General features: G+C 35.5%; 2 protein-coding genes across 2 annotated transcripts; both read left to right on the forward strand.

Annotated features, from left to right (window-relative positions):
- Positions 1-8767: 8767 nt before the first annotated feature.
- LOC141653580 (uncharacterized) lies at positions 8768-13282 on the forward strand. The gene is made up of 7 exons (XM_074461401.1): positions 8768-9572; positions 10358-10689; positions 10772-11111; positions 12180-12328; positions 12413-12506; positions 12810-12881; positions 12987-13282. The coding sequence occupies exons 1-7, from the start codon at positions 9051-9053 to the stop codon at positions 13029-13031; spliced, it is 1554 nt and encodes a 517-aa protein (XP_074317502.1). The 5' UTR covers positions 8768-9050; the 3' UTR covers positions 13032-13282.
- A 2327-nt stretch (positions 13283-15609) lies between these two features.
- LOC141653581 (aspartate aminotransferase, cytoplasmic) lies at positions 15610-23458 on the forward strand. The gene is made up of 12 exons (XM_074461402.1): positions 15610-16023; positions 16872-16943; positions 17483-17544; positions 17633-17716; positions 18407-18506; positions 20181-20301; positions 20464-20627; positions 21101-21238; positions 21330-21451; positions 22460-22554; positions 22859-22979; positions 23103-23458. Exons 1-12 carry the CDS (start codon positions 15814-15816, stop codon positions 23185-23187), a joined length of 1374 nt encoding a protein of 457 aa, XP_074317503.1. The 5' UTR covers positions 15610-15813; the 3' UTR covers positions 23188-23458.
- The last annotated feature ends 589 nt before the right edge of the window (positions 23459-24047 follow it).

The raw sequence follows: 24047 nt of genomic DNA on the forward strand, positions 1-24047 counted from the left end.
TAAATAAAATAATTGTTCTTTTATCGACATATGATATTTACTATTCCTCGGGCAACCGAGATGGTAACGCCCTTATCTACTGGGGAAGGTCTTGTTAAGGCTCCTTGGTAGATGGAGGTGTTACAAAAAGGCTTTGTGTGATTGGGTTTGTTCTTTGAAATTCCCGGATGGTTATGCTTCAGATTTGAGTAGGTGTGTCGATCATGTGAAGTTCACGTTGGATTCGATGAAAAGTCATGATTGTCATGTATTTATGGAGCATTTATTACCTGTTGCTTTGAGACATTTGCTTCCGACGGCTTCTTGGATTGCAATAACGGAGATAAGCCAATTTTTTAGAGACTTATGTGCATCTACAATTAAGGTTGAATCTATGGAACGTTTAGAGTCAAACATTGCGGAAATAATATACAAGTTAGAGAAGATATTTCCCCCATCTTTCTTCAATTCCATGGAGCATTTGCCCATTCACTGACCTTATGAAGCGAAAGTTGGAGGACATGTTCAATATCGATGGATGTATCCATTTGAGAGGTAATATACCACTTATTTACTCCTTTAATCATTTATTTCGAAATGAAAATAATAACTAACTATTAATTTACAAGTTCAATATATTTTTAGGTTCCTTAATCATTTGAAAAAAACGATTACCAACAAAGCTCGAGTGGAAGGTTCCATATGCAACGCTTTTTTGTTAGAGGAAATTTCCAATTTCTGTTCTTTATATTTTAAAGATCATATTCACACAAAATCGAAAGACTTGGATGTTGGTTTGAATTTAGACTACCAGCTAAATTCAAAACTACCCACGTTATTCAATGATGACATGAGAACTACAACCGGGAAATGTATTGAAAGATTCTTGGATGAGAAAGAGTTAGAAGAAGCTCACTTTTATGTGCTAAGGAATTGTGAAAAATTGTTAGAGCGTTATGAAGAGTAAGTTACGTCATGTTTACTAAATTCATTCTTAATTATTATGTTTGGCTTAAATTATAAATAATACTCCCTCCAAGTTTGATCAATCTTCCCTATTTCTCTTTTGAGCTTATTTTCTTATCTTCCCCTTTCCTTTTTTGGTTATCTTTTATTCATTCTTTATTCATTCTCTCTCCTAAAAAGTCAACAATTTCCCCTACTTTATACTACTTTATTAATTTTTTATTCATTATTCATTTTTTATTATTTTCTCTCTCAACAACTCATACTACTTTATACATTTTTTATTGTTTTCCTTATTTTTGGTGCAAAAAGCAAAGGGGAAGATTGATCAAACTTGGAGGGAGTATATAACAAAAACATGTTATTGATATAGGGAATTTGAGACACATATCAAACTAACATTTCCTGGCGTTGTTTCGTCGGATGACGTTTAGAGCAAACATGACAAAAGTTTTACAAAATGGTTCAGAAATAAAGTAAGTGATACATTTTATTTAAAATAGACAACTAACACATTACTTATTTAAGAATGAGAAAATTATAACACTTTAAAACATTTCTTTTTGAATAGGCTTATAGATTAAAGGATCCTTTAATTAAGACTCTAGCAATGGGTCCTAGTAACAGGGTGAGGACCTGGAGACGATATTCTATCAATGGTTATAAATTTCATGCTTTTAAGGAGAAGGTTGATGTTCCGAAAGCTACCTTAAGTAGCAATGGGGTTTGTGTAAGTTCCACAAAAGGGTTGGACTACTATGGAATCCTAAATGAAGTAACTGAGCTTGCTTATTATATCGGTCAAAGGATTTATAGGGTCATATTGTTTAAATGTGATTGGTTTGATAATTCTCCACAAGGACTCAATATCCATAAGGTATACGGACTTTTAGATGTAAACCAAGCAAGGAGATTTCGCGGACATAATCCTTTTGTGTTAGCATATCAAGTCGATAAAGTTTGTTATTCTCCTTATCCAACCACTAAGAAAGGTAATCAGCAATGGTCTGCGGTTTTAAAAATCAAGGCAAGATCACATGTCGACGCTCCTGTTAAAGAAATTGACTTTCAAGAAGATGTTGTCAATGATCATTCAATTTCACCAATTTTGGTGGAAGACATCGGGAGTGAAGATGAATACGAAGTGGTTATAGAAAGCGGTGAAGAGGATGAAGATAATGATGAAAATGAAGAGGGGGAAGAGTGGGAAAATGAGGAAAAAGAGCACGAAGTCGGAATGCTTTTTTCGGACGATGAACCTCTTTTAATTCGTAGAGATAGTGATAGTGATAGTGAGGGAGATTAGTTGTAATTTTATTCAGTTTTTTGGTTAACATAATGTTAATCCATTTGTGTAAAAACTATGATGTTTATTTTGAAGTAAGGTTAATTTTAATACAATTCATTGTGTGATTTATTTTTGTTGACTTTCTTGTGTAATTTAGACATGTATTGCATTATTTATATATCACATATTTAACTAACAATTTGGAATGTTTATAGTTAGTAATTATGGTAGGTAGAGGCATAATTAGACGGATGCTATGAGGTGGTAGTTGTGGACGACGTGATCGGGAGGAGGAGGAGGAGGTACAGCCACAGCCGCAGTCACGGCCAGAGGCAGAGGACATGCGATTAGTTCTATCAGAGGACCCTGCCATAGGTCATTGGTAAGTAATGTTTTTAATTTTATTTTTTGTTGACTTTCTTGTATATTATTTAAATAATGGTGCATTTCAAAATACTACCCATTATAAGATTTTTCAAAATAGTAAATATTATACTTTGAAAATATAAGTATAATATGTGATATTTTGAAAAATATCAACTATAATAGGTAGTATTTTGCAAGTTTTCCTTTAAATAATTTCATTTTAAATGATCTGATCTAATATATATCATTTCAAGGTGGGAGGACAAGCTGATCCGCGATTATTTGACCAAGTCATTCACTCATACGTACGTGGAGTACGTCACCAATTGGTCTGAGGCGACTCATGAGCATCAAGAGGGGATGTGGCAATATTTTCAGGTTTCGTTAATATGTATTTTGCTGAAAAATAATTATTTGATTTAATAATAAGTTCATTCTTTAATAATATTTTTATTCTTAAATAATAATTTTTATTTATCTACTAATAACAATTCATTTTTTGCAATTTCAGGATAGTGTTCGGGCCGACAAAGAAGGATATCCCCTTAGGGCTGAGTGGGAGAGACGGGTTTAGAGGCGGATTACCCAGTGTATCGGCAATGCCGTCATCGCAAAGAATAAGTCAGATTGGCTTTGCGTCACACATTGGGAGAGATTGAAGAAAAGGCCAAAAGAGAATCCCGAATTTGCTAAAAGTTCTCAAACAAATAAGGCAAATAGAAGTCGGGATCGAAAGATGGGAAAGCATTAGCAACTCACGCTCTCGGAAGGAAGAATGCAGTTTTGGTTTTTAAGGAATTGGTAAGTGCATTTGAATTTCCAAATTTATAAAATTTCTTATTTCATTTCAAAATTTATTCTTAGTGTATTTCATAACTTAGTTTTCTCATAACAAAGAATTAACGATTGTAGATCTTTAATAATATTTTTTTCATATACTTTTTTCAGGGTCCTAAAGCCACACCGTACCAGCTCATGGAGAAGTCCAAGAAAGATAAGCATGGCAACTGGATTAACCCTCGAGCAGAACAAACTGACTTAAGTTTCTTTAATCGATTTAATTAGAAAAAATGATTTGTACGGCTACTTGTCATGTCAATAGAGGCTAAATTAGCCTTCTTATGTTATTTTATAAATTAGTAAGGTATTATTCAATTTAAATTCTAACTAACACTTTTTCCTTACTTATTACTTTTTCAGGCTGGGTGCCATTAACTAATGAACCAGCCAATGCCCCGGGGAGTACGACCAGATTCGTACGAGTCGTACTATAATGCCGCTGGAGGCTTTGATCAGAAGTTGCGCGTGTGGGGTACTGGGTAAGCGGCACCGGAGTTGTACGATCCTCCCGCTAATAAGATTGGTCGTCACTCAATTTCTTATTACTCACCTAGTTTGCTTTCTCGAGTTACAATGGAAAATAGTCAATTGCGAAAGAAAATAGGTAGGATGGATATGGAAATGATGACCCAGAAGCACAAAGGAGATAGCATGGAGGCGTTCTTGGCTGAGAAGTATGGATGGACCCCCCACCACGTGCTCAGGTGGCCCGACTCCATTTGGTAGAGACGACTTCACGGATGATGGTCGTCTATTTGGTGGTCAGCACATCACCCTGATTAGGTAAATTATTAGTTTCTTAAATAAAAATCAAATTTTAAAACTTGATAAATTAGATTTGATGAAGTTTATGTAAACCACTAACTTATATTAGATTTTATATATAAAAGACAACCTTTATCTCTATGATTCAGTGTTGGTGTTGGTATGAAACGTATTGTTGATTGGTTCCCGCTTTGCAGTCGACTTTGAAATAGATTCCTGCTTTGCGGTCGACGAATTTGTGTGATATATTGCAGATTTTACTGAAACAATGCTACGTGCATTGTGGCCAGCAACAAATCTGCTGGTTTTTTTAAAAAATGCTGCACTGGTATGTGACGGAATAGCCGTCACAAGTCTGTCGCAAGTACAACCATTTATGACGGATAATCCGTCACAAGCACAGTAATTTGTGACGGCTAATCCGTCACAAATGTGAATAGTACCCAGCTTATGTGACGGATAATTCGTCACATGCACAGTAATTTGTGACGGATAATCCGTCACAAATTACTGTGCATGTGACAGATTATCCGTTACATGCTTTAATTTTGTGACGGGAGACAGGTGGCATTTGGAAGAGAGTATGCGACGGAATATCCGTCACAAATCTGTCCCAAAGACATTTGTCACGGAATTGCCGTCACAAACCCGCTTTTTGTGACCATTTGCATTGACGCCTGTTTGTGACGGGCAATCCGTCACAAACCCGCTTTTTGTGACGTGAAAGGCTAAATAGTGACGGGTTCGTCCGTCACTATGCCGTGTTATCCTTGTAGTGTATGCTCAGAATTTTCCAAAACGCCCCTACATGGTTAAGTCTTGTTTCTTCTAGCCTCGTGAACTCTAGTGCTTGTTAATTTGACGGGAAAAGCTACTAAAAGCTCCATTCCTACAAAATACGATGAAAACACACAAAGACACTAGAACACAGAATTTAGCTCACAAATACACTAATAATAGTGCAATAACAAGTAAAATCGAGCTAATATAGGGGATTAGGGGTAAAATCATATATAAAATGGACACATCAATTGCCATGGTTAAAATAGATTTAAATTATTACGAATTATAAATCCTAACACAAAACCCAAAAAAAAATGGTCTCGCTGTTATTGGTGTCACAAATCTTATTTAAACTTTCAGTAAGTCTTTCTTAGGACGGTCTTAACTTAAGACGAGAAAACGTCGACATTTTTTTAATGAAAGAGTGACCAATTACGGATAAAATGGTATAACTAATTAAATTTTCCCTATTGTCTTTATTTTTTTTCCAAGAGACTTATTCGACCGTCCAAAACATCGCATGAGTTTACGAGTCCTAAAAATAGGCTTTATAGGAATCAATTTTCATAAGTTTATTTATTTTATAAAAAAAACAAAAGAAAATTATATGTGTTTAATCACATGAAATTTGAGCTAGGCCGTGCATATTGCCCGGGTACCAAAAGTAGTATTCTACTAATAAGGGTAGAGCTACAAATACATCTTACCACATTACCCAAAGTTGAAATTTACAAATTCATTTTTTCTCTTGAAAAATTAACAAAAAATAATTTTAATTTAATTATATCAGTTTAGTATATATATGAAAGAGCTATTGGATAATTTTATCTATGATGACACGCCATATGTCATCGTTATCTAACCTATACAAAATAATTCTTTATGAACACAACTTTATAATAGTAACATAAACAAACAAATACTCACGACAAGCGAAAAAAGACGTTAACAAGGCTCGTGATTTTTCACGGGTTACAAAACTAGTTTAAAATGTTAATAATTATTTAGTGTACAATGAAATTATATATAAAATTATTTAATGATATGATTTAAGATGGAAAGAGAAATTGAGTTAGATTTCACTTTTTGCCAAAGTTATGGGGCCTAATTACTACATTTGTAAGTTATGGAGCCTAATCTCACAATTAGCTAACGTTATGGGGGCTAATTGCCATTTTTGCGTTTTCCGTAGTCCCATTTTGATACTTAAATCACCAAGTATTTGAAGTGAGTTTAGAGCATCTCCAAATAATATGTTAAGTAACTGACTTAGTACCTTAATTTCCCGAAGCAACATTGATGGGGGATAAATCCTCAGATACATATTGGCTAGACTCCTAATGGGCCACTTGGGCTCGAGTGGCCATAAAGGTCCAATAACCAGCATCTGGCGGCTCATACAAGTTATATTAGTGATACCATCTAGTGATGCAATGCAATGATGTCAACCTAATGATGTACATACCCTCATTTGGGTAAAGGTAAAGGAGGTGCACTAAAGATGTCAACCTCCACACACACGTACACACACTCTCTCTCTCTACCTCCTTTATCTCACTAAATACACATACACAATCATATATTATTGTACATGCCCAATGTCTGTGACTTTCGAAAAACACCCGATGATAATCGGATTACAACATGTCTTCGATAAAGGTATGATGTTGACAATTCATGAAACGATTCTTCGCGGTACTCGGAAAAGATTTTTAATATCAAAATTTTTTTCTACATGTCACAAGCTTCGCGATACTCCGGGACAGAAAACCGAGTTCTAAACGTAAAACTCGAGTCGGAATTCAAAATACCCTCTGATGATGTTTAATGTCAACATTAAGTGGTAATTATTCTGTAATCATAATAATATAACAATTAGATACGTTGCTTATTCTCCAAAGGAGAATCTTGCATCAGTTGACCAACGTCATCCGCGTGCGCAACCGTGAAGCAACAACACTCGCCCGCGGAGCCCCCCCAGGAGGCACATAATGGGTTTGATACCAATGAAAAATTTGAACGAGCCTGCAACTAGGAGTTGTCGTCAAATTATTGTGGAAAATTTGGAAATCGTTCGAATATAATTTATGATATGTGAAATTAAGCACAAAGTAGAAAATGACATGAACGCTAAAGATAAAGATTCATTTCCCTTAGTATTCAATGTCTAGAACAACTCTCATATACCTGCAAACACGAATGTTCACAGATATGAGCAAGGGGATGAGGGTACGTATTGGGAAGTTATTTAATCGAACACTCAATCACACCCGCTCTATAGCGACCTTTACTAATCGATTGGGGTTTTATAGTTTGTAATTGATCGGTAAATGCATGCAACGGAACATTCAGTGTTTTAAACCTAATATATGAAATAGAATAAATCGGTGAAATTTAGATAAATAGAATTAAACGTTTAAGTGAGAGTTTACATTAACTGCATGTGAAATAACATAAACAAGCAATAATATACAATGCATTAGATGTAAATGAACGAAATAAAAAATGATTTGAAAGGACTAAAAGACTTGGAAAAGAATAAAAGAAAAAAATGCAAAATATTATTAACATGGCTAATATACGTATTGACCATGCGATAATGCGGTTATTAGTCGATTAATATTAACTAAAATAGCCTACACTTGGACGGATAGACTAGAGACAGAGCCACACTAAGAATATGCGCAGCTGCCTATGCGTCTCTTTGAAGAGGCGCACACATTCATTCGTCTATTATTAGGGTGGTTCTGACTGTAGAAGTCAGATGTGGCTTGTTGATTTATGTTTTAATTTATGAAATCGATTTTGATTGATGTTTTAATGACAAAGACAAAAACAACTAAAAAAATTAGAAAACGTAAAATTTAATGTCTTACTAATCATCCCTAAACCGCCTAATATTGATTACTAGGACCTAGAATTGTATCAAAATAAACAAATTGAAGTTTGAAAGAATTGTATTTGAAAACTAGTTATTAAAAGATTAAAACTTTGCTTAAATTAGACCTTCTAATATGATTTAAGACTAATTAATGGTAATAATCTATTTTATGGATGTCCTTCTTAGGGTGTGTTTGGTAAACAGTATATTGGGCGATTTTTAGCATATTTAAGGGTTTTAGCATGTTTGACCAATAATATGCTAATTTTAGTGTTTGGTAAACACCATATTAAAACAATATATTTGGGATCAATATGCTGTTTTACAATATGCTGCTTACCCCAGCAGATTGGTTAGCATATTATAAAATAGGAAATTTTATTCCATTTTACAAAGAAAATTAATAATTTACTAATCGTAATCCGTCAATTACCAAACACTCAAATTAATTCTGCTAATTATAATACGCTAGTCAAACCTTCTGATAAAATCTGATCTGCTTATACTGAAATTAATCCGTTATTTACCAAACAAGGCCTTATATTATTTCAAAATACGCATTAACACACTTTAGTCCTAACTATCTTCCATCTTTCCACATTGCATTTTTCCATGTTCTTCATTCATTTCAACCATTTTCTTCTTCCTTTCATCACATAAATTAATGTCTCTTTAGTTTCGATTATCTGTCTATCACAAAACCTTTGCTACTATCATCATCAAGCCAACCCAGAATCTAGGCCCGACCCAGCTCGGCCCATATATCTGGCTGTTTTATTGCCCGAACCCCGCTCAGCCTGGCCCATTATCAGGTCTAGTTTAGAGTCACTCTTGCGGCCGTGGTTCATCATATCTGCTTTGATCGTAATTTCAGGATCTTTCAAGACAAGCAACAACGCATCTCAATGATAGTTAGGAAGATTAAATTTTAGGTCGTAGTAAGAATGCTTAAGAATGCTAATGTAGAAGCATAATCCTGCCTATACCCTTATATAGCTAGTTTTTGTAATTAGTTTATCTTAACCAAACCAAAACCCGAAACGGAGGCGGAGAATATATCACACCCGCTTCCCAGGTCTATTATACAAAATTCCCAATCTCTTGACACTCTCTCACTCATCTATCCGAATCCCTTATACTATAAACCCTAAAAAATCCCCTTACCCCCCCTTCACCTCTCCAATGGCGGCGACACTCGATGACCACCTCCCACCATCCTCCAACACAACCGCCATTGATGCATACGATCCAAACTTCGTCCCAGACTCAGTCAAAACCTTCGTAGTACACCTCTATCGCCACATCCGCGACAAAAACGTATATGAAATCCACCAGATGTACGAAACTTCTTTCCAAAGTTTATCCGATCGTCTCTTCAAAGATACGCCATGGCCTTCCGTCGACGCTGTCGCACCTTACGTCGATAATGACCATGTGTTCTGCCTATTGTATCGCGAGATGTGGTTTCGACATTTGTTTGCTCGGCTTTCGCCTTCGCTGAAACATCGTATTGATTCATGGGATAATTACTGTAATTTGTTTCAGGTTGTGTTGCATGGTGTTGTGAATATGCAGCTTCCAAATCAGTGGCTTTGGGATATGGTTGATGAGTTTGTTTATCAGTTTCAGAGTTTTTGTCAGTTTAGGGCTAAGATGAAGAGTAAAACTGATCAGGAGATTGCTTTATTGAGGCAGTTTGATCAGGTCGAATTTTGGTTTGATCCGTTTGGCTCCGTTCGATTTCGTGTTTTCTTGTGTTTAATTTGATTGATTGATATGTTAAATCATTTTTCGACTAAGTTATTTTGTTGTTTCGTGTTTATTTCAAGTTAAATTCGCTTAATGTTAGCCTATTTGTTAATTTTGCGCCGATTTTATGTTTATTTCGAGGTAAATTTGTGTTATTTGAGTTTATTTTATGTTAGGCTTTTTGTTTTTCTGTGTTGATTTCAAGTGAAATTTGCATTGTTAATGTAAAAGATGTGATATGCATTGTTAATGGTGTGCAGGAGTCTTCTTTGAGTCAGTTAAGTTTTAGATAGTTTGATGTTATGGCTGATATCTTGTTTGAAATTGGATGGTTAAAGTTTGTGTCTTGTTAATGGTTATATGGCGCAACATGGCTGACATTTAATGGTATAAACCTTTTCACATGGTTGACTAGCAAAAGTTTGCAGCTGTCTGTGTTATCATGGCGACATTTGAACACAAGTATTAATCTGACTCGGTTGCAAGGACATTACATGATGTCGTAGTAACGTTACATGTTTTTTCCTTCTACTTGGTGTACTGTTGTGATATTTCATTGTTGATATTGTGCTTCTGGAGTCTTTTTTATGTAGTTAAGTTGTAGGAAGTTACTTCCAATTGGTTGTGTTATCACCGGGGGAGTTTTATTTGTTGGTCAATTTGAGTAATCGAACGTGAACTCTTCCTTTAAGTTTGATATTGAAGATTGTACTCATATTTTGTTATATGTTCTTCTTCAGGCTTGGAGTGTGTATGGTGTGCTAAACTATCTGCAAGCACTGGTTGACAAGTCCATGATCATCGAGATTTTGGAGCAGGAAAAAGTTGGCCTGGAACAATTTACTGCAAACGATGGGTATGATTATAGTGGAGGAAGTAATGTATTGCGGGTATTGGGGTATTTCAGCATGGTCGGCTTGCTTAGGGTCCACTGTCTGCTGGGGGATTACCACACTGGATTGAAGTGTCTAAAGCCGATTGACATAAGTCAGCAAGGTGTATACACCACCGTCATAGGAAGCCACATCTCCACTATCTATCATTATGGCTTTGCAAACCTCATGCTACGAAGGTTTGCATGCTTTCCTTCTTCTGGGTTTTGTTATTGAAGCTAATGAATGTAAACTAACCTGTTGATGCTCTTCTTTTGGCAGATACGTTGTTGCGATTCGTGAATTCAACAAAGTTCTGTCTTATATTTATAAGACAAAACAGTATCATCAAAAATCGCCACAGTATGAGCAAATACTGAAGAAAAATGAGCAGATGTATGCTTTGCTGGCAGTTTGTATTTCTCTTTGTCCTCAGACGAAGCTTGTAGAGGAAACTGTGAATTCTCAGTTGAGGGAGAAGTATGGAGAGAAGATGAATAGGATGCAAAGATATGACGATGAGGCATTTGCCTTGTACGACGAGCTATTTTCGTACGCATGCCCCAAATTTATCACTCCATCAGCTCCAAACTATATTGAACCTCTTGTCAATTACAATCAGGTGTGCTGTTAATTCATCTTGTTATCCCTGTGAATAGTTTACATGTGCCTTTAGATTGGTTTTTCATGTAAGCACATGCAAGTATTGTAGGGAGTACAAGACCACTCTCCGCAACACAATGCAAACATAAAAGGAAGCATAAACTATTTGTGAGCCGAACTAAATGGAATACGTGGACTATTCGTTGGAACAAAGGGAGTAATTAACTTAAGACGGACCTTTTACTTCTTTATGAACCTTGTAGTCGTGCAAGTGAAGTAGTGGTCTAATTTTGAAACTGATTAGTTTTTACCTTTAATCTTTGGAGGAGGCAATAGCACTTCTAATGGAACATGTTATGACCGTTGCTTTTATTTTGCCATCTGCCTTTTATCTATAGTGGATGACACATGATTTTCAAGCGTTTTTCGCTTTCTGATGCTTGGACATTACCAAAATTTTTAAAATCAATGCTTTGAGATGGAGAAGTTTTCCCGTCCTATCTGCATGAGTTGGTGTGTTTAGTCTTAAAATGTTCTATATGTTGCTCGGACTCTTCATTATTACCTCACGTATCCGTGTTGGACACTGCACACTCGGACACTTCATTTTAGACCAAAAACATGATTTTTTTTAATAAAATAGATGAATCCGACACTTAGACAAGTACCCGTGTCGGATACTTGTGACCGAGTCCGGGCAACATAGGTTCTATATATTATCAATAATATTAGGCTATGGATGGACAGGCCTTATAGTTTCATGATGATGAAAGTCAGTGCTTCCTTTACTTGGTCATTTTTCTTGTAAAGCATGCAGTAGATATGGTGATCAAATCAGTGATCACTATTTACTTGTGCTTTTCTACTTATGCCTGTCGTAACACTATATTGGTTGATTTTATAACCTATCTGTAAATTCCGTGTTCATTGTCTACAGATTATCTGTTCGTTCTCTGTAAAATATCTGTTCATTTTCGCAACTCTATGGATGGGCCTTATGTTCATTCAGTGTAAAATATCTTTCGATTGTGATTTGCCGGTCTCGGGTGCTTTCCTTGTGCTTATCTAGTAAATCTGTCCTACACAGGATGCTTACAGACTACAGCTGAAGCTGTTCCTTTATGAAGTAAAGCAGCAACAATTGTTGGCTGGTGTTAGAACCTTCTTGAAGGTTTACTCTACCATCTCTCTTGGGAAGCTTGCTACTCACATGGAAGTGGACGAAGCTACTTTGAGGTTGGAGTTTTCTAGTACTGCAGTTCATCTTTCGGTTTCAATTTTTTGGAGGTAATTAACTAGTTGGTTGCTTCTTCACGTCAGGACAATCTTGATGACATACAAACACAAAACACATACTGTTGGTGCCGAGGGAAAAATTATCTCCAATGCAGACATTGATTTCTATCTTGATGATGTATGTCTAGTTTCCTAACTCTCTTGAATTCCGTAATTCTGGTGTCTTTTTTTTGTATAGATAGTAAGATGATACAACAGTAATATCATGAGTGACGGTTTTTTGATTAGAATTGAGAAGTTGTGGAAATGATGAGGGGAAGGGCTGAAAAATGGTGAAAAGGAATGACGTGACACGATGACAAAATCATGAACTGTTAGGTGTTACCTAGTCATGTTTTTAGATTGATATCTGCTGGAATTTGTGATTTGGAGTTTAGACTGTTACCTCGTCATGTTTTTTTTTTTTTCTTTGTTGGTGCAGGATATGATCCACCTTGTTGAATCTAAGCCATCCAAGCGATATGGCGATTACTTTCTCCGTCAAATTGCCAAGGTAGGAAGATCACTTGCACATTAGTCTCTTGGTTGCAGTTTCTAAGTTGTAGTTAGGCTTTAGCAATTACTGTCGATACTGACATTCAAATGTTTGCAACTGCAGCTTGAAGGTGTGATGAATGAGATGGACAGGATAAAGTTGGAGTAGATTACTTGATAACAATTTTGTTTGAACCAACCACCACCTTCTTTTCTCGCCCCTCTATTTAACTTGCACTTTTTTTCTTTTCAATCTTAGATGTATTATTATTTCCCTTCTCACCAATAGCTTTTACAACAGTAGAATGTGGTGAGATGGGAAGCGTGTTTTTTTTTGTGCTGGAGAAATCTAATGTTGAGATATGCGGAAAACTTTGCTCGACTGAATAATTATGTCAATCATACTCCTGGGTTTTACTCCGTATTATGTTAATTGCTCCATAAGCTATGATAGCACCACCACCTCTCTCTTCCCACGCTCGGCTGACTTTTGTTTGCTGGTAATGTGCATTGAATGCGCAGAACAAGATGGTTTTACACGTGAATGATGTGATCGACCAAAGTCATTATACGTTCCTTGTCTAATACTCCCTGACCCTCCTTTCAACTCCACATTACAAGTTTTTATTTTGTACACTATTCACAAGTGAACATTCAATTTTGATTTTCTCTCGATACATAAGTGAAAATATATTCATGTGGGATCTTATTTGACAAATGTGAAAAAACAAACTTGTAATGTGGAGTTGAATGGAGGGAGTAATAGGTTTGATGGGTTGAGATATTGATAAGATATGTATTTATGGAGTGAGAATATGAGATGGAAAACGGAACATTTAAACTTGGAATGACAACATGGTTTAGGGCTCTTGATTGTACTAAGATCATTGCAAACACAAAACACATACTGGTTGCTTAATTAAGATCACAAATTCTTATTTCAGACCGCCCTATCCGTCTGAAATGGTCAGACGATATCATTTCCTCTCACAAAAAACCCATTTAAGGTGTGAGTGGGAAAGCACATGGGGGTGTCCCACCACCCATGTGCTTCTCACTTGTGAGAGGTCTTATTGCGGTCTGAAATAAGGCGGTCTGAAACAAGACGGAACTGAATTAAGATTAGGCAAGCGTTTCCCATTCTAATACATTGCTTCTTGTTTAGGGTTAATAGAAGTTGAAAAACCGGAGAGACATCATTGATTTTTTCTATTCATTTATGTTTTTTTTTTTTTTTCTCCGGTCATTGAGAGTGATCAAGTTCCAAGTTAAAGCAAGGCAATCAATAATACTCCTAGAAGTGACCGTATAAAATGCTAGTTAAAGCCACAAAGAACACATTGACAAATTTTGAACTTTAACCCCAAAACTCAACTAAGGGGGTGTTTGGTTCAGACCAGGTGGTATCGGGTTGGAATCTTGATACTTCACACCTTGTGTTTGGTTCAATTTTGGGGGTATGGGGTTAGAAATCAATCAAAGCTAAAAAAATCTTCAAAATACAATTTTTTTTAATAATAATTTTTATACTATTAAATCATGTAGATAAAATTTAATCAAATAAAAATATAAAAATATTTTTTTTACAATTTTTTTTATCACTTTTTAATATCTCAATGTATCAAATACTCTCACAAATGGGTATGAAAAGTCTCAACGGGAATCCAAAAAAACCTTTACTCTCACAAAAAAGACGGGAATAAAAACCTTTAGCTATGGAGTAGATCAATGTCTATCCTTATACCAACAATGCAACAATTACGTACCCACTTTCCATAAAACAAACAATTACGTACCCAAGTCATCAAACGATAAAGATTATCGCATTCTTTTGTATTGACGCTATCTCTCATTGAGACTTTTCCCTGATCCAAAACAAAATACGATTTTACAAGGATAAAAGTCACCCATTAAGCAAAGGCAATCCGTCAAGTAGCGGCTTTGTCTTTTACATATTTTCGTTTACCAATTTCTGTTTCTTTGTGGTACATAGCAAACCTGCTACGTTTGATAACGACTTTGTTCATGATCTTACGTCCATCCATTTGACTACAAATAGTTTGCCCTCACATTTTTTTCCCGAAAAGAAACAAGCTATTTGAGATAGTTGAACCGTGGCATGTAAGTTAACCAAAAGGGTTCACAAATTCTCTTTTAAGATGGACACGCGTGTTAAGCTTAAGAAAGATTAAGACTCTGTTTGGTAAAACTAGCTGAAAACTAAAAAACTAACTAAAACTGAAAAGGTAACTGATAAGGTAGCTGAACTGAAAATTAGGAACTGATAAGATAGTTGATTATATTAAAAAAATTTTTTGGCAAATTAACTGAAAAGGTAACTGATTTTGATGAAATGACATAAAAGATATGATAATTATTTAATAGTAAAGATTTAAAGGGTAAAAACGGAAAATCAAACCAAATCAGATACCTTAAATTTCAAATGCTACTCTAGGTGGCATTTCATTTCAGGTAACTTATTAGATTAAATAAGCTACTTGCCAAACGCTTACAAAAAAAAAAATAAGATACTTGAAATTTTGGTCAAATAAGTTACTCTGACCAAATCAGATACCTAAAATGCTTTGTCAAACGGAGCCTAAATACATACCAAATCACAGGGCAATTTGCTTGAGATATGCCAAGAAATTTATTTTAATTACCACCGTGTGATAATATTTGACCTTTTTAAGATTTAAGGTGGATATTCCGTATTTAAGAAAGACTTAGTGGATAAGGGTTACAGTGTCATTTTACCTCGAAAAAAGTTCCAAATGTCAGGTTGACAAAGTAGAAAGTTGACAGCCCATTTCCAAAGCGGGTCCCATTCCCGATCTCCTCTTTGTTTTCGCACGCAACATTTCCCATTTCTGCCACGACTCGAAAAATTACGAAACAAGAAACACAGATTATATATACAAAAGTGGTTACAATTTTCATTCAAAAAAAAAATGGATGATGATAAACAGGAGGCATCAATGTTATCATCTGATAGCTCAGCTACAGCAGGTAGAAGATTGAGTACGTTAGCACGACATTTGGAAGTCTCAACAATGGAGTCTTCTGATAATCAAGGGGTATACCCGTCAATTACTTCTGGGTTTCATGCTAATTCTGCATTTGCCCATCTTGTTAAAGCTCCTGAAGATCCTATTCTTGGGGTATTATTATTCCTTTCCTTTATCATCATCTTCTTATGTTGGATCTTTATGGAAATGATTTCTGGGTTTGCTTTTTCTTCTTCTTCTGTTTAATCTTATTTAATGTTTATGATTTGTGTTGATCTCTATATTTATTTGATTTTGCATGGGATGGCTTTTGTTTACGAGGATCCTCTTCGTTTCTTTCCGTTTCCTTTTGTCATTTGGACTATTTAAATAATCTACTCCGTATGTTTTAATGGTATGTATGTAACACTCCCTGCGTTTCAATCATTTATTTACTTTTCATTAAAATACCCCCCACAAAGAATACAAAAGGTAAATAAATGATTGAGAAGGAGGGAGTATGTTTTTGGTTACGACTGTCTAGTTTGCAATGGCAACAGAATATGTTGGAAGTAAGAATCTGTAAGATAGACTTATGAATTCAGAAAAACAGATAAGAAAAAGAAATCATATAAAACATATAATCTTTATTTGTTTTTCATTTGTGCCTTTTTCTCAGTCAATTGTAAAACATATAATCTTTATTTTTCTGTGCTCAGTCTTGAACAGTCTCTTTGTGTTGCTAACACAAGGGTAAGACCGTGTACATCCGACCCCCCCTTACACCGTAATCTGCAGGAGCCATTGAGGCACTGGGGTAATGTTGTTGTTGTTCTCAATCATAAATCATAATGCTGTTTTTCCTGCAATAGCTACCTATAGGACTTATATACCAAGTACTGCAACGAGGGAGTAGTTATTTTTAACTTTTCAGGGTGTTAACTGTTAAGTGTTAACCCGAGAGCAAAATGTTATTTTTGGTCAATAGCTTTTAAACTGCTTCTCAATGCCTTTGTTAATAGGTAACTGTTGCGTACAACAAAGATCCAAGTCCTGTAAAATTGAATTTGGGAGTTGGTGCTTACCGAACAGAGGTAATCTTTCTGTATTGCTCATTAGTCATTATCCTCTCATTAGCAGATCCCATATTTCAACTGTATGCCTTCACGAACAGAAATTTGCGACACTGAAAATTCACTTTAGGAGCAATTTCTGTTCTATGATCCGACGGGCTCATTTTCTATGGTGTTTCAACATAACTCCAATTCGCTATTGTATTTAATTTTAAACATTAAAAACAAAATTCAGTTTAGATGGTGTAGGGATATACATTGAAACTACACAATACTTAGGCATTTATGAGCAGCCTGTTACCACTATAATTAATTGAGAAATACATAATGATTTGTGGGTCGTTTCACATGTGAGACAGTCTCATACAAGACCAACTATTGAAACTATGGAGTAGCCGTGGGTTGGCCAGAGGCTCTCAACAAACTTAATTCTACTGATAACAACTGATTAGAAAAGCTGCATTAGTTTTCTTGATGACGACGTGCTTTAAGGTTTTAAAGTAATGCCTTGTAAACTTTTGTTGACCTTTTCACTCTTACTTACATATTGCCTATTTCAGGAAGGTAAACCTCTGGTTTTAAATGTGGTGAGAAGAGCTGAACAGATACTTACTAATGATAGGCAAGTAAATCAGTTGTTATTATTCTATATAATTCTGCACCTCACTTAGGGAAGACGATTTACAGGTATTTTGATCATTTTTTTGTAGGTCGAGAGTGAAGGAATACCTTCCTATTACCGGGCTCGCAGAATTCAATAAGCTCAGTGCAAAACTCATGTTTGGTGATGACAGGTAACTCATGACTATTAGTAAACTCACTATCTCTAGTTTTAATATTTGTGGCTGTAAATGCGACTATAACTTTACTGAATAAGTGTGCGCTTATAGATATTTGAGGGTGCGTAATATATATTAAAAAATGCAATCCTACTATATACATATGTTTTTGACCTGATGTGTGATGTGTTTACACGAGTTGCTGAAGTTATCATGAACTCGTGATTATTATGTTAGTTACTTGAGAGGTCATCAGAAGTGTAATTTTGTGCTCGCATATGTTCTATGTAGCACAATTGGTAGTAGTAGTAGCAAATGCAGCCGATTTTGTTAATAGCCCATAGGACAGTCAGACAATCATAAATGTGCCAAGATAACAAATGATGCATTGAACTATAAATTGCATTGAACAAGCATAAATTGTTCTTTATAAATTGTCAAATTGATGAAATACTACTTAAGTCTAGCACGTCTTGGATAATTATCATGATAACACTTGAATTTCTGCTGAAAGTAACAGAATAACTGATGCACGTATAACTAATACAGAAATGGTACTGATAAAAATATGTATAGATATTTCAAAGCTGTTGAATTTGCAACGTTCTTTTTTATTGGTCTACGTCATTCATTATGTTTGTTGGTTGTTTTCATGAGCCTAATAAGTGTTCTTTTCCCTTCTTGGATGCGTATAAATGATAATAGTCCCGCCATTAGAGAAAATAGAGTTGCTACTGTTCAGTGTTTATCTGGAACGGGCTCATTGAGAGTAGGAGGTGAATTTTTAGCAAGACATCATCATCAGGTATTTTTCTGTTGAGCACAACCTTCTCAAACTAGTTTTTGGATCAACACAATTTTATTTGAAACCGTAATTCCCGTATGCGGCAATTCCGACAAATCCATATGATTGATAAAATCGGGTATGTATCTTTTGAGGTAGTGTAGATACTAGTTTAGATCAAGCGATGCGCGGTATTTATAGAGTTTTTATTTTTTTGTATTACTTAATCATGTTAAATTAACACCTCATTAATTTTTCATATTTCACGTCACTATATTTTGATATGAGGGAAAAAAAATTGAACTGTAAAATTATTCAAGAAAATTGAGTAAAATTGAACCACTAAAATAATAGTGGTATCTCAATAATTGTTCATTTTTCTCGTTATTGTATTTTGTTTCGAGAAAAAAAAAAAAGTGAATTAATCCAAGAGAATTGAGTAATGTACTCAAACATATTTTTTTAAAAGAAGTATTTTTATACCACAAAGCTAATGATTCCAATTTATAAATTCTCTCAAATATTTTTTTGTCATGAAATTAATCAGAACGATTTATAGTTTTGTTTATATATAGTATGAGTCAAGTCATTATCAAATAATAACATCAGTTAAAGATTTAATAGTTTCTTTTTTGGCTTTATTTATATTTTAATTAAAATATTATAGTTTAGTGTTTAGTGAAAATTATATAAATTGATGAAAAGATTAATTTTAATGAAAAGAATTATATAATGAAATACATTTTATTTATTAATTTCCTTATTTAGTTATACAATTAAATTATTAATAACTTACTTATTTAAAAGGGTTGTACTTTTTCACATACGTCTTTTACAATTATACCCTTGTCATTTTTTTTTCTCCCTTAGTCATTTGATCTTTTTCATCTCCTTTCCCTTCACCTCCCTTCGACAACCCACTTCGTCCAACCACATTCCATGCGACCCGTACCCCAGCCGACCATGCCCCGACGACAGTGTGATGGTTTGACCACCCATTTTCTGCACCACCAATCGATTATTTGATATGCGAGATGCGATTAATATTTGTCCAGGAAAGTAGAACTTCCTGTCTTACCGTCCCACCAATCAAATCTTCATTGCATCATGTCATTCATGTGGCCACGTACTGATCTTTTGTCAAAGAAGAAATTGCCGGTAGACACTGTTCACACTAGTATGAATGCCGTCACTTTTACTTACTTCCTTTCAATAACCATAAACCCTAATTAATAAATAATTACATAGATTAATTTCACTAATTGTAAACCCAAATAATTTCAACAAAACATTTTAATAATTGCTAATCGACTAAATTATTTCAGTAATGGGGGAATTATAATTCATTGTTCAAGTTTTTAGAACAATTAGATTCAATTTTAGGGAAAAAGTTACATATAAAACTTAATTTGTTTAAGTTAGAAATACGGGTATGATATGGAAATTTAATGAAAAAATGTATGTGAAAGAGTAAAGTCCGTATGTGAAAAAGTAATTCCGATTTCGTTTTGGAGGGAAAATTTGTGAGTTCACCTATTCTTTCAGTAGATGGGGGATGGGTGTATGGGTGGGGCGGGTGGGCTTTATAGTCAAATGAGTTGGTCTTGGATGCACGTAATGTTAACATTAGACCATCTTTCAAGAGACTAGCTTTTATATCAATACGAAGTAAATGAATTGTACTCTCTGCTGCAGAAGACGATATACATTCCTCTACCAACATGGGGAAACCACCCAAAGATTTTCACATTATCAGGCCTAACTGTCAAGACTTACCGTTATTATGATCCCGCGACACGTGGATTACATTTTCAAGGTTTATAATTATGCTCTTACTCTCCATAACTTTGTAAACCTGCTTAAGTAACAACTCTTTTCGATTAATCATAGTACTGGTATCAAGAGAATTAATATCTAGTCATCTGGTGCGTTTTCCCCTTCTTTTCTTATCTCATGCCCTTGTTTTTGGGGGTATCAGGCCTCACAGAAGACCTTGGTTCAGCTCCAGCTGGCGATATTGTGCTCCTTCATGCATGTGCTCATAATCCTACTGGTGTTGACCCAACACTTGAACAGTGGGAGAAAATCAGGCAATTGATCAGATCAAAAGGATTGCTACCATTCTTTGATAGTGCTTATCAGGTACATCTACTTTCATGGACTTGGCATTCATTGTTTTCTATAATTTTACTACCAAGACACAACTATGCAAGAAATCATAATGGAAAGCTCAGTACGTCCCACGACTCCCACCTGCATATTTGAACGTATTTACATAGGTGTACTATATTGTGAGAGAATAAAGATGATTCAATTAATCTCTTTGAGCGTAATGCCGGAAATTTGGCTACTATTTTGTGGACAAGAGCATGAGAATTGATACCGAGTATTAATTAATTGTGGGAAAGAGCACATGTACTTCTTGACAGTTAATATATCAACAGAAGATTACTGTAAATGGTTGTGTGCTAAATCTGTTAATTCTGTGTCTCATTGTACTGGATGACATCTAACTGAGGAAAGAGCAAGTGTACTAAATGACACTTATTTATAAACAGACTAGAATAGTATAAATAGTCGTGTGATACATCTGCTAATTCTAATCTTCGTTGTAGGGATTTGCAAGTGGAAGCTTAAATGCAGATGCGCAGGCGGTTAGAATGTTTGTGGCAGACGGTGGTGAATGTCTCCTGGCTCAGAGTTACGCCAAAAACATGGGTCTTTACGGGGAACGTGTTGGAGCCTTAAGCATTGTAAGGACGTGCGGACACCATAAGGTCCATGTAGCTCACCAAGACCCTATGCTTTATGCTTGATGACCCGTGATTTGTTTAATATTGTCAGGTGTGCAAGACTGCTGATGTGGCCAACAAGGTGGAAAGTCAGCTTAAACTAGTCATTAGGCCCATGTACTCCAATCCTCCTCTTCATGGTGCATCAATTGTGGCTACAATTCTTCGAGACAGGTAATTCTTGTTCAAGACTTGTTAAATACTTGGGCTTTCCAATTAGACGCCAAGAGAAAACCATTTGTACCTAGTAGCAATGTTGGTTATCTTTAAGACTATCTTTAACCATCATGGAGAACATGGTGAAGGTTGCATATATCTAACCCCCTCTGCCATCTCACCATAGATAGGAGCCTTTAAGACATTAGCGTAATTAGAGGTGGCAATCGGGACAGTCAGGTCGGGTTTGGATTTGGGTCTGGGTCGGGTCAAGTCGAGTCAAGTCGAGTCGGGTCATATTGGGTTCAGGTCATTATCGGGTCGGGTCATTCTGGGTCAAATGTTGTATCGGGTCGGGTCATTTCGGGTAAAATGATGTACCTGGTCGGGTTTGGGTCGTGTCATTATCGGGTCCGGTTACTTTATCACATTACTTCAATTTTTTACCATTAAATTTAGTTTTTAACCATTATTTGGTTTAATTACTTCATTATTAAGTCAAACATATCAATCTAAATATAAAATCACTTTCATTTTTATCAATATTAAGCTTAATAGTTGTCGATTCATCAATTGTATCGGGTCGGGTCGGGTCTGGGCCGGGTCACTGAAAATCGGGTCATCGGGTTGTGTTGGTTTCAGGTCATGTCGTGTTACGGGTCGTCATCGGGTCGGGTTGGTCGTCTGTTTCGGGTTGTAATATTCTCGGGTTCTGTCGGGTCGAGTTTTCTTAGGTTCGGGTCGGGTCACACCTGCCAGCTCTAAGGGTAGCTCTAAGGGTAATGGGGTTACTCAAAAACTTATACTGAGTATGGTATGGTCTTACTTGTGAGAGTGTGAGACCAACTATTAACCATATAATTAAATGAGGAATCACAAGAATTTGGTGTGGTCTCACATGTGAGAACGTCTTATGCAAGACTCACCAATGTTATTGTAGCAGAAATAGTGTCAACATACTAGATGTATCTATTTGTCAATGCCATATACTCCGCATTGGATTTTAATGTTTGTTTATGGTTATAGATCTATGTTCAACGAATGGTCGGGCGAGTTGAAGGCAATGGCTGACCGTATTATTACTATGAGAAAGAAACTCTTCGAGGCTTTGCGAACTAAAGGTGAATTTTTAAATCCTTTTTAAGCTATATTTGACTTGCTAAGTGTATGCTTTGTTGTAAATCTCATTTCGATGTCAAAGTTAACTAACAATGAAGTTAGAAAAAGCTTATTTTTAGACATTATTAGGCTTGGAAGAACTTGTTCTCGAACCTGCTTTATCCTCCGTATATGTTTCAAAGAACCGAGTATATATATCAGGAAGCCACAAATGTAATTTTGACGCTGACGTTGTTGGAAACCGGATTATGAGTACTCCTCACTCAATGAAGTCTCTTCTCACACTTATTACTGCGGTTTGGCCAGGTACACCTGGGGACTGGAGTCACATAATCAAGCAAATTGGGATGTTTACTTTTACGGGACTAAACAAGGAGCAAGTGACTTTCATGACCAAAGAGTACCATATTTATATGACATCTGACGGGTAAATACCAAGTTTTTATGACTTCCCTTTTATATTTGACGAGTGGTTTCACATTACTAGTGTAATAACACCATGGTATTAGATTATGATTCATTACTATTTTTTTAATCTGCTCTGAACCAGGAGGATAAGCATGGCTGGACTGAGCTTGAAGACTATCCCTCATCTTGCAGATGCAATACACGCTGCTGTGACGCGCCTTTCGTAGAGTGGGGACTATTCTGTTTAGCACTCGCCGGCCTCATGAACACGATGGCTAATATAATTGTAATTTGTGAGAATTAGTCTCTTGTTGAATAAAGTGCTAATTTAGCTCAATATGTTCTTCCAAAGCATAGCGATTATAGTTTCAAATAATTGTAATAATGATGACACTGTTTGGATTAAGCCGCAAGATAGAAAGTTCCATTAAATTTAATTTAATTTTGGTGGATCCAAACAAGATACTCCAATAAAAGATGCAGCTCTAAGTTCGAGTATTATTATCGATCATGACCATAAATTATTATTATACTCGAGATCGGCTCGGTCAAATTCGGTCAAAGCTTCGTGCGAGCTCGACATTTTTTCGGCTCGAGAGCATAACGAGTTCGAGCAAAACGGCTCATTTCGAAAAAAGCTTTTTCGAACATGTGTGATTAGATAAGATATTCCTTATATGTTGTAAAAATATTTTATCATAATTATATTTTTGATCATCATATCAAATTCAATTTGTCAAATATTCTTAATATAACTTTTTGCGCCTTTTATTTATTGGAAGCAAAAAAATAAAAAATTAGCAATTATATATGGGCTCAATTTGAGCTCGAATTTGGCTCGAGCTCGCGTTAAAGCTCAAAAGCTTGAAAGGAAGCTCGGGTAAGCTCGAGATCGGCTCGAGATCGAATTTTTGTTCTTGAGACGAGCAAGGCCAAGAGTAGTTAACACCCCTCATTATAGCTTCTAAACTTTGTTTTTCACTATTTAGCTAAAATCTCTCTCTTTATCAATTCTATCTTGGAAAACTTCTAAAATTGTTGATATTAGAACCAGACACTTTGGTAAGGGAGTAAGATACTTTTTCAG

The sequence above is a fragment of the Silene latifolia genome, chromosome 4, assembly GCF_048544455.1.
Source record: "Silene latifolia isolate original U9 population chromosome 4, ASM4854445v1, whole genome shotgun sequence".
Classification (NCBI taxonomy): Eukaryota; Viridiplantae; Streptophyta; class Magnoliopsida; order Caryophyllales; family Caryophyllaceae; genus Silene; species Silene latifolia.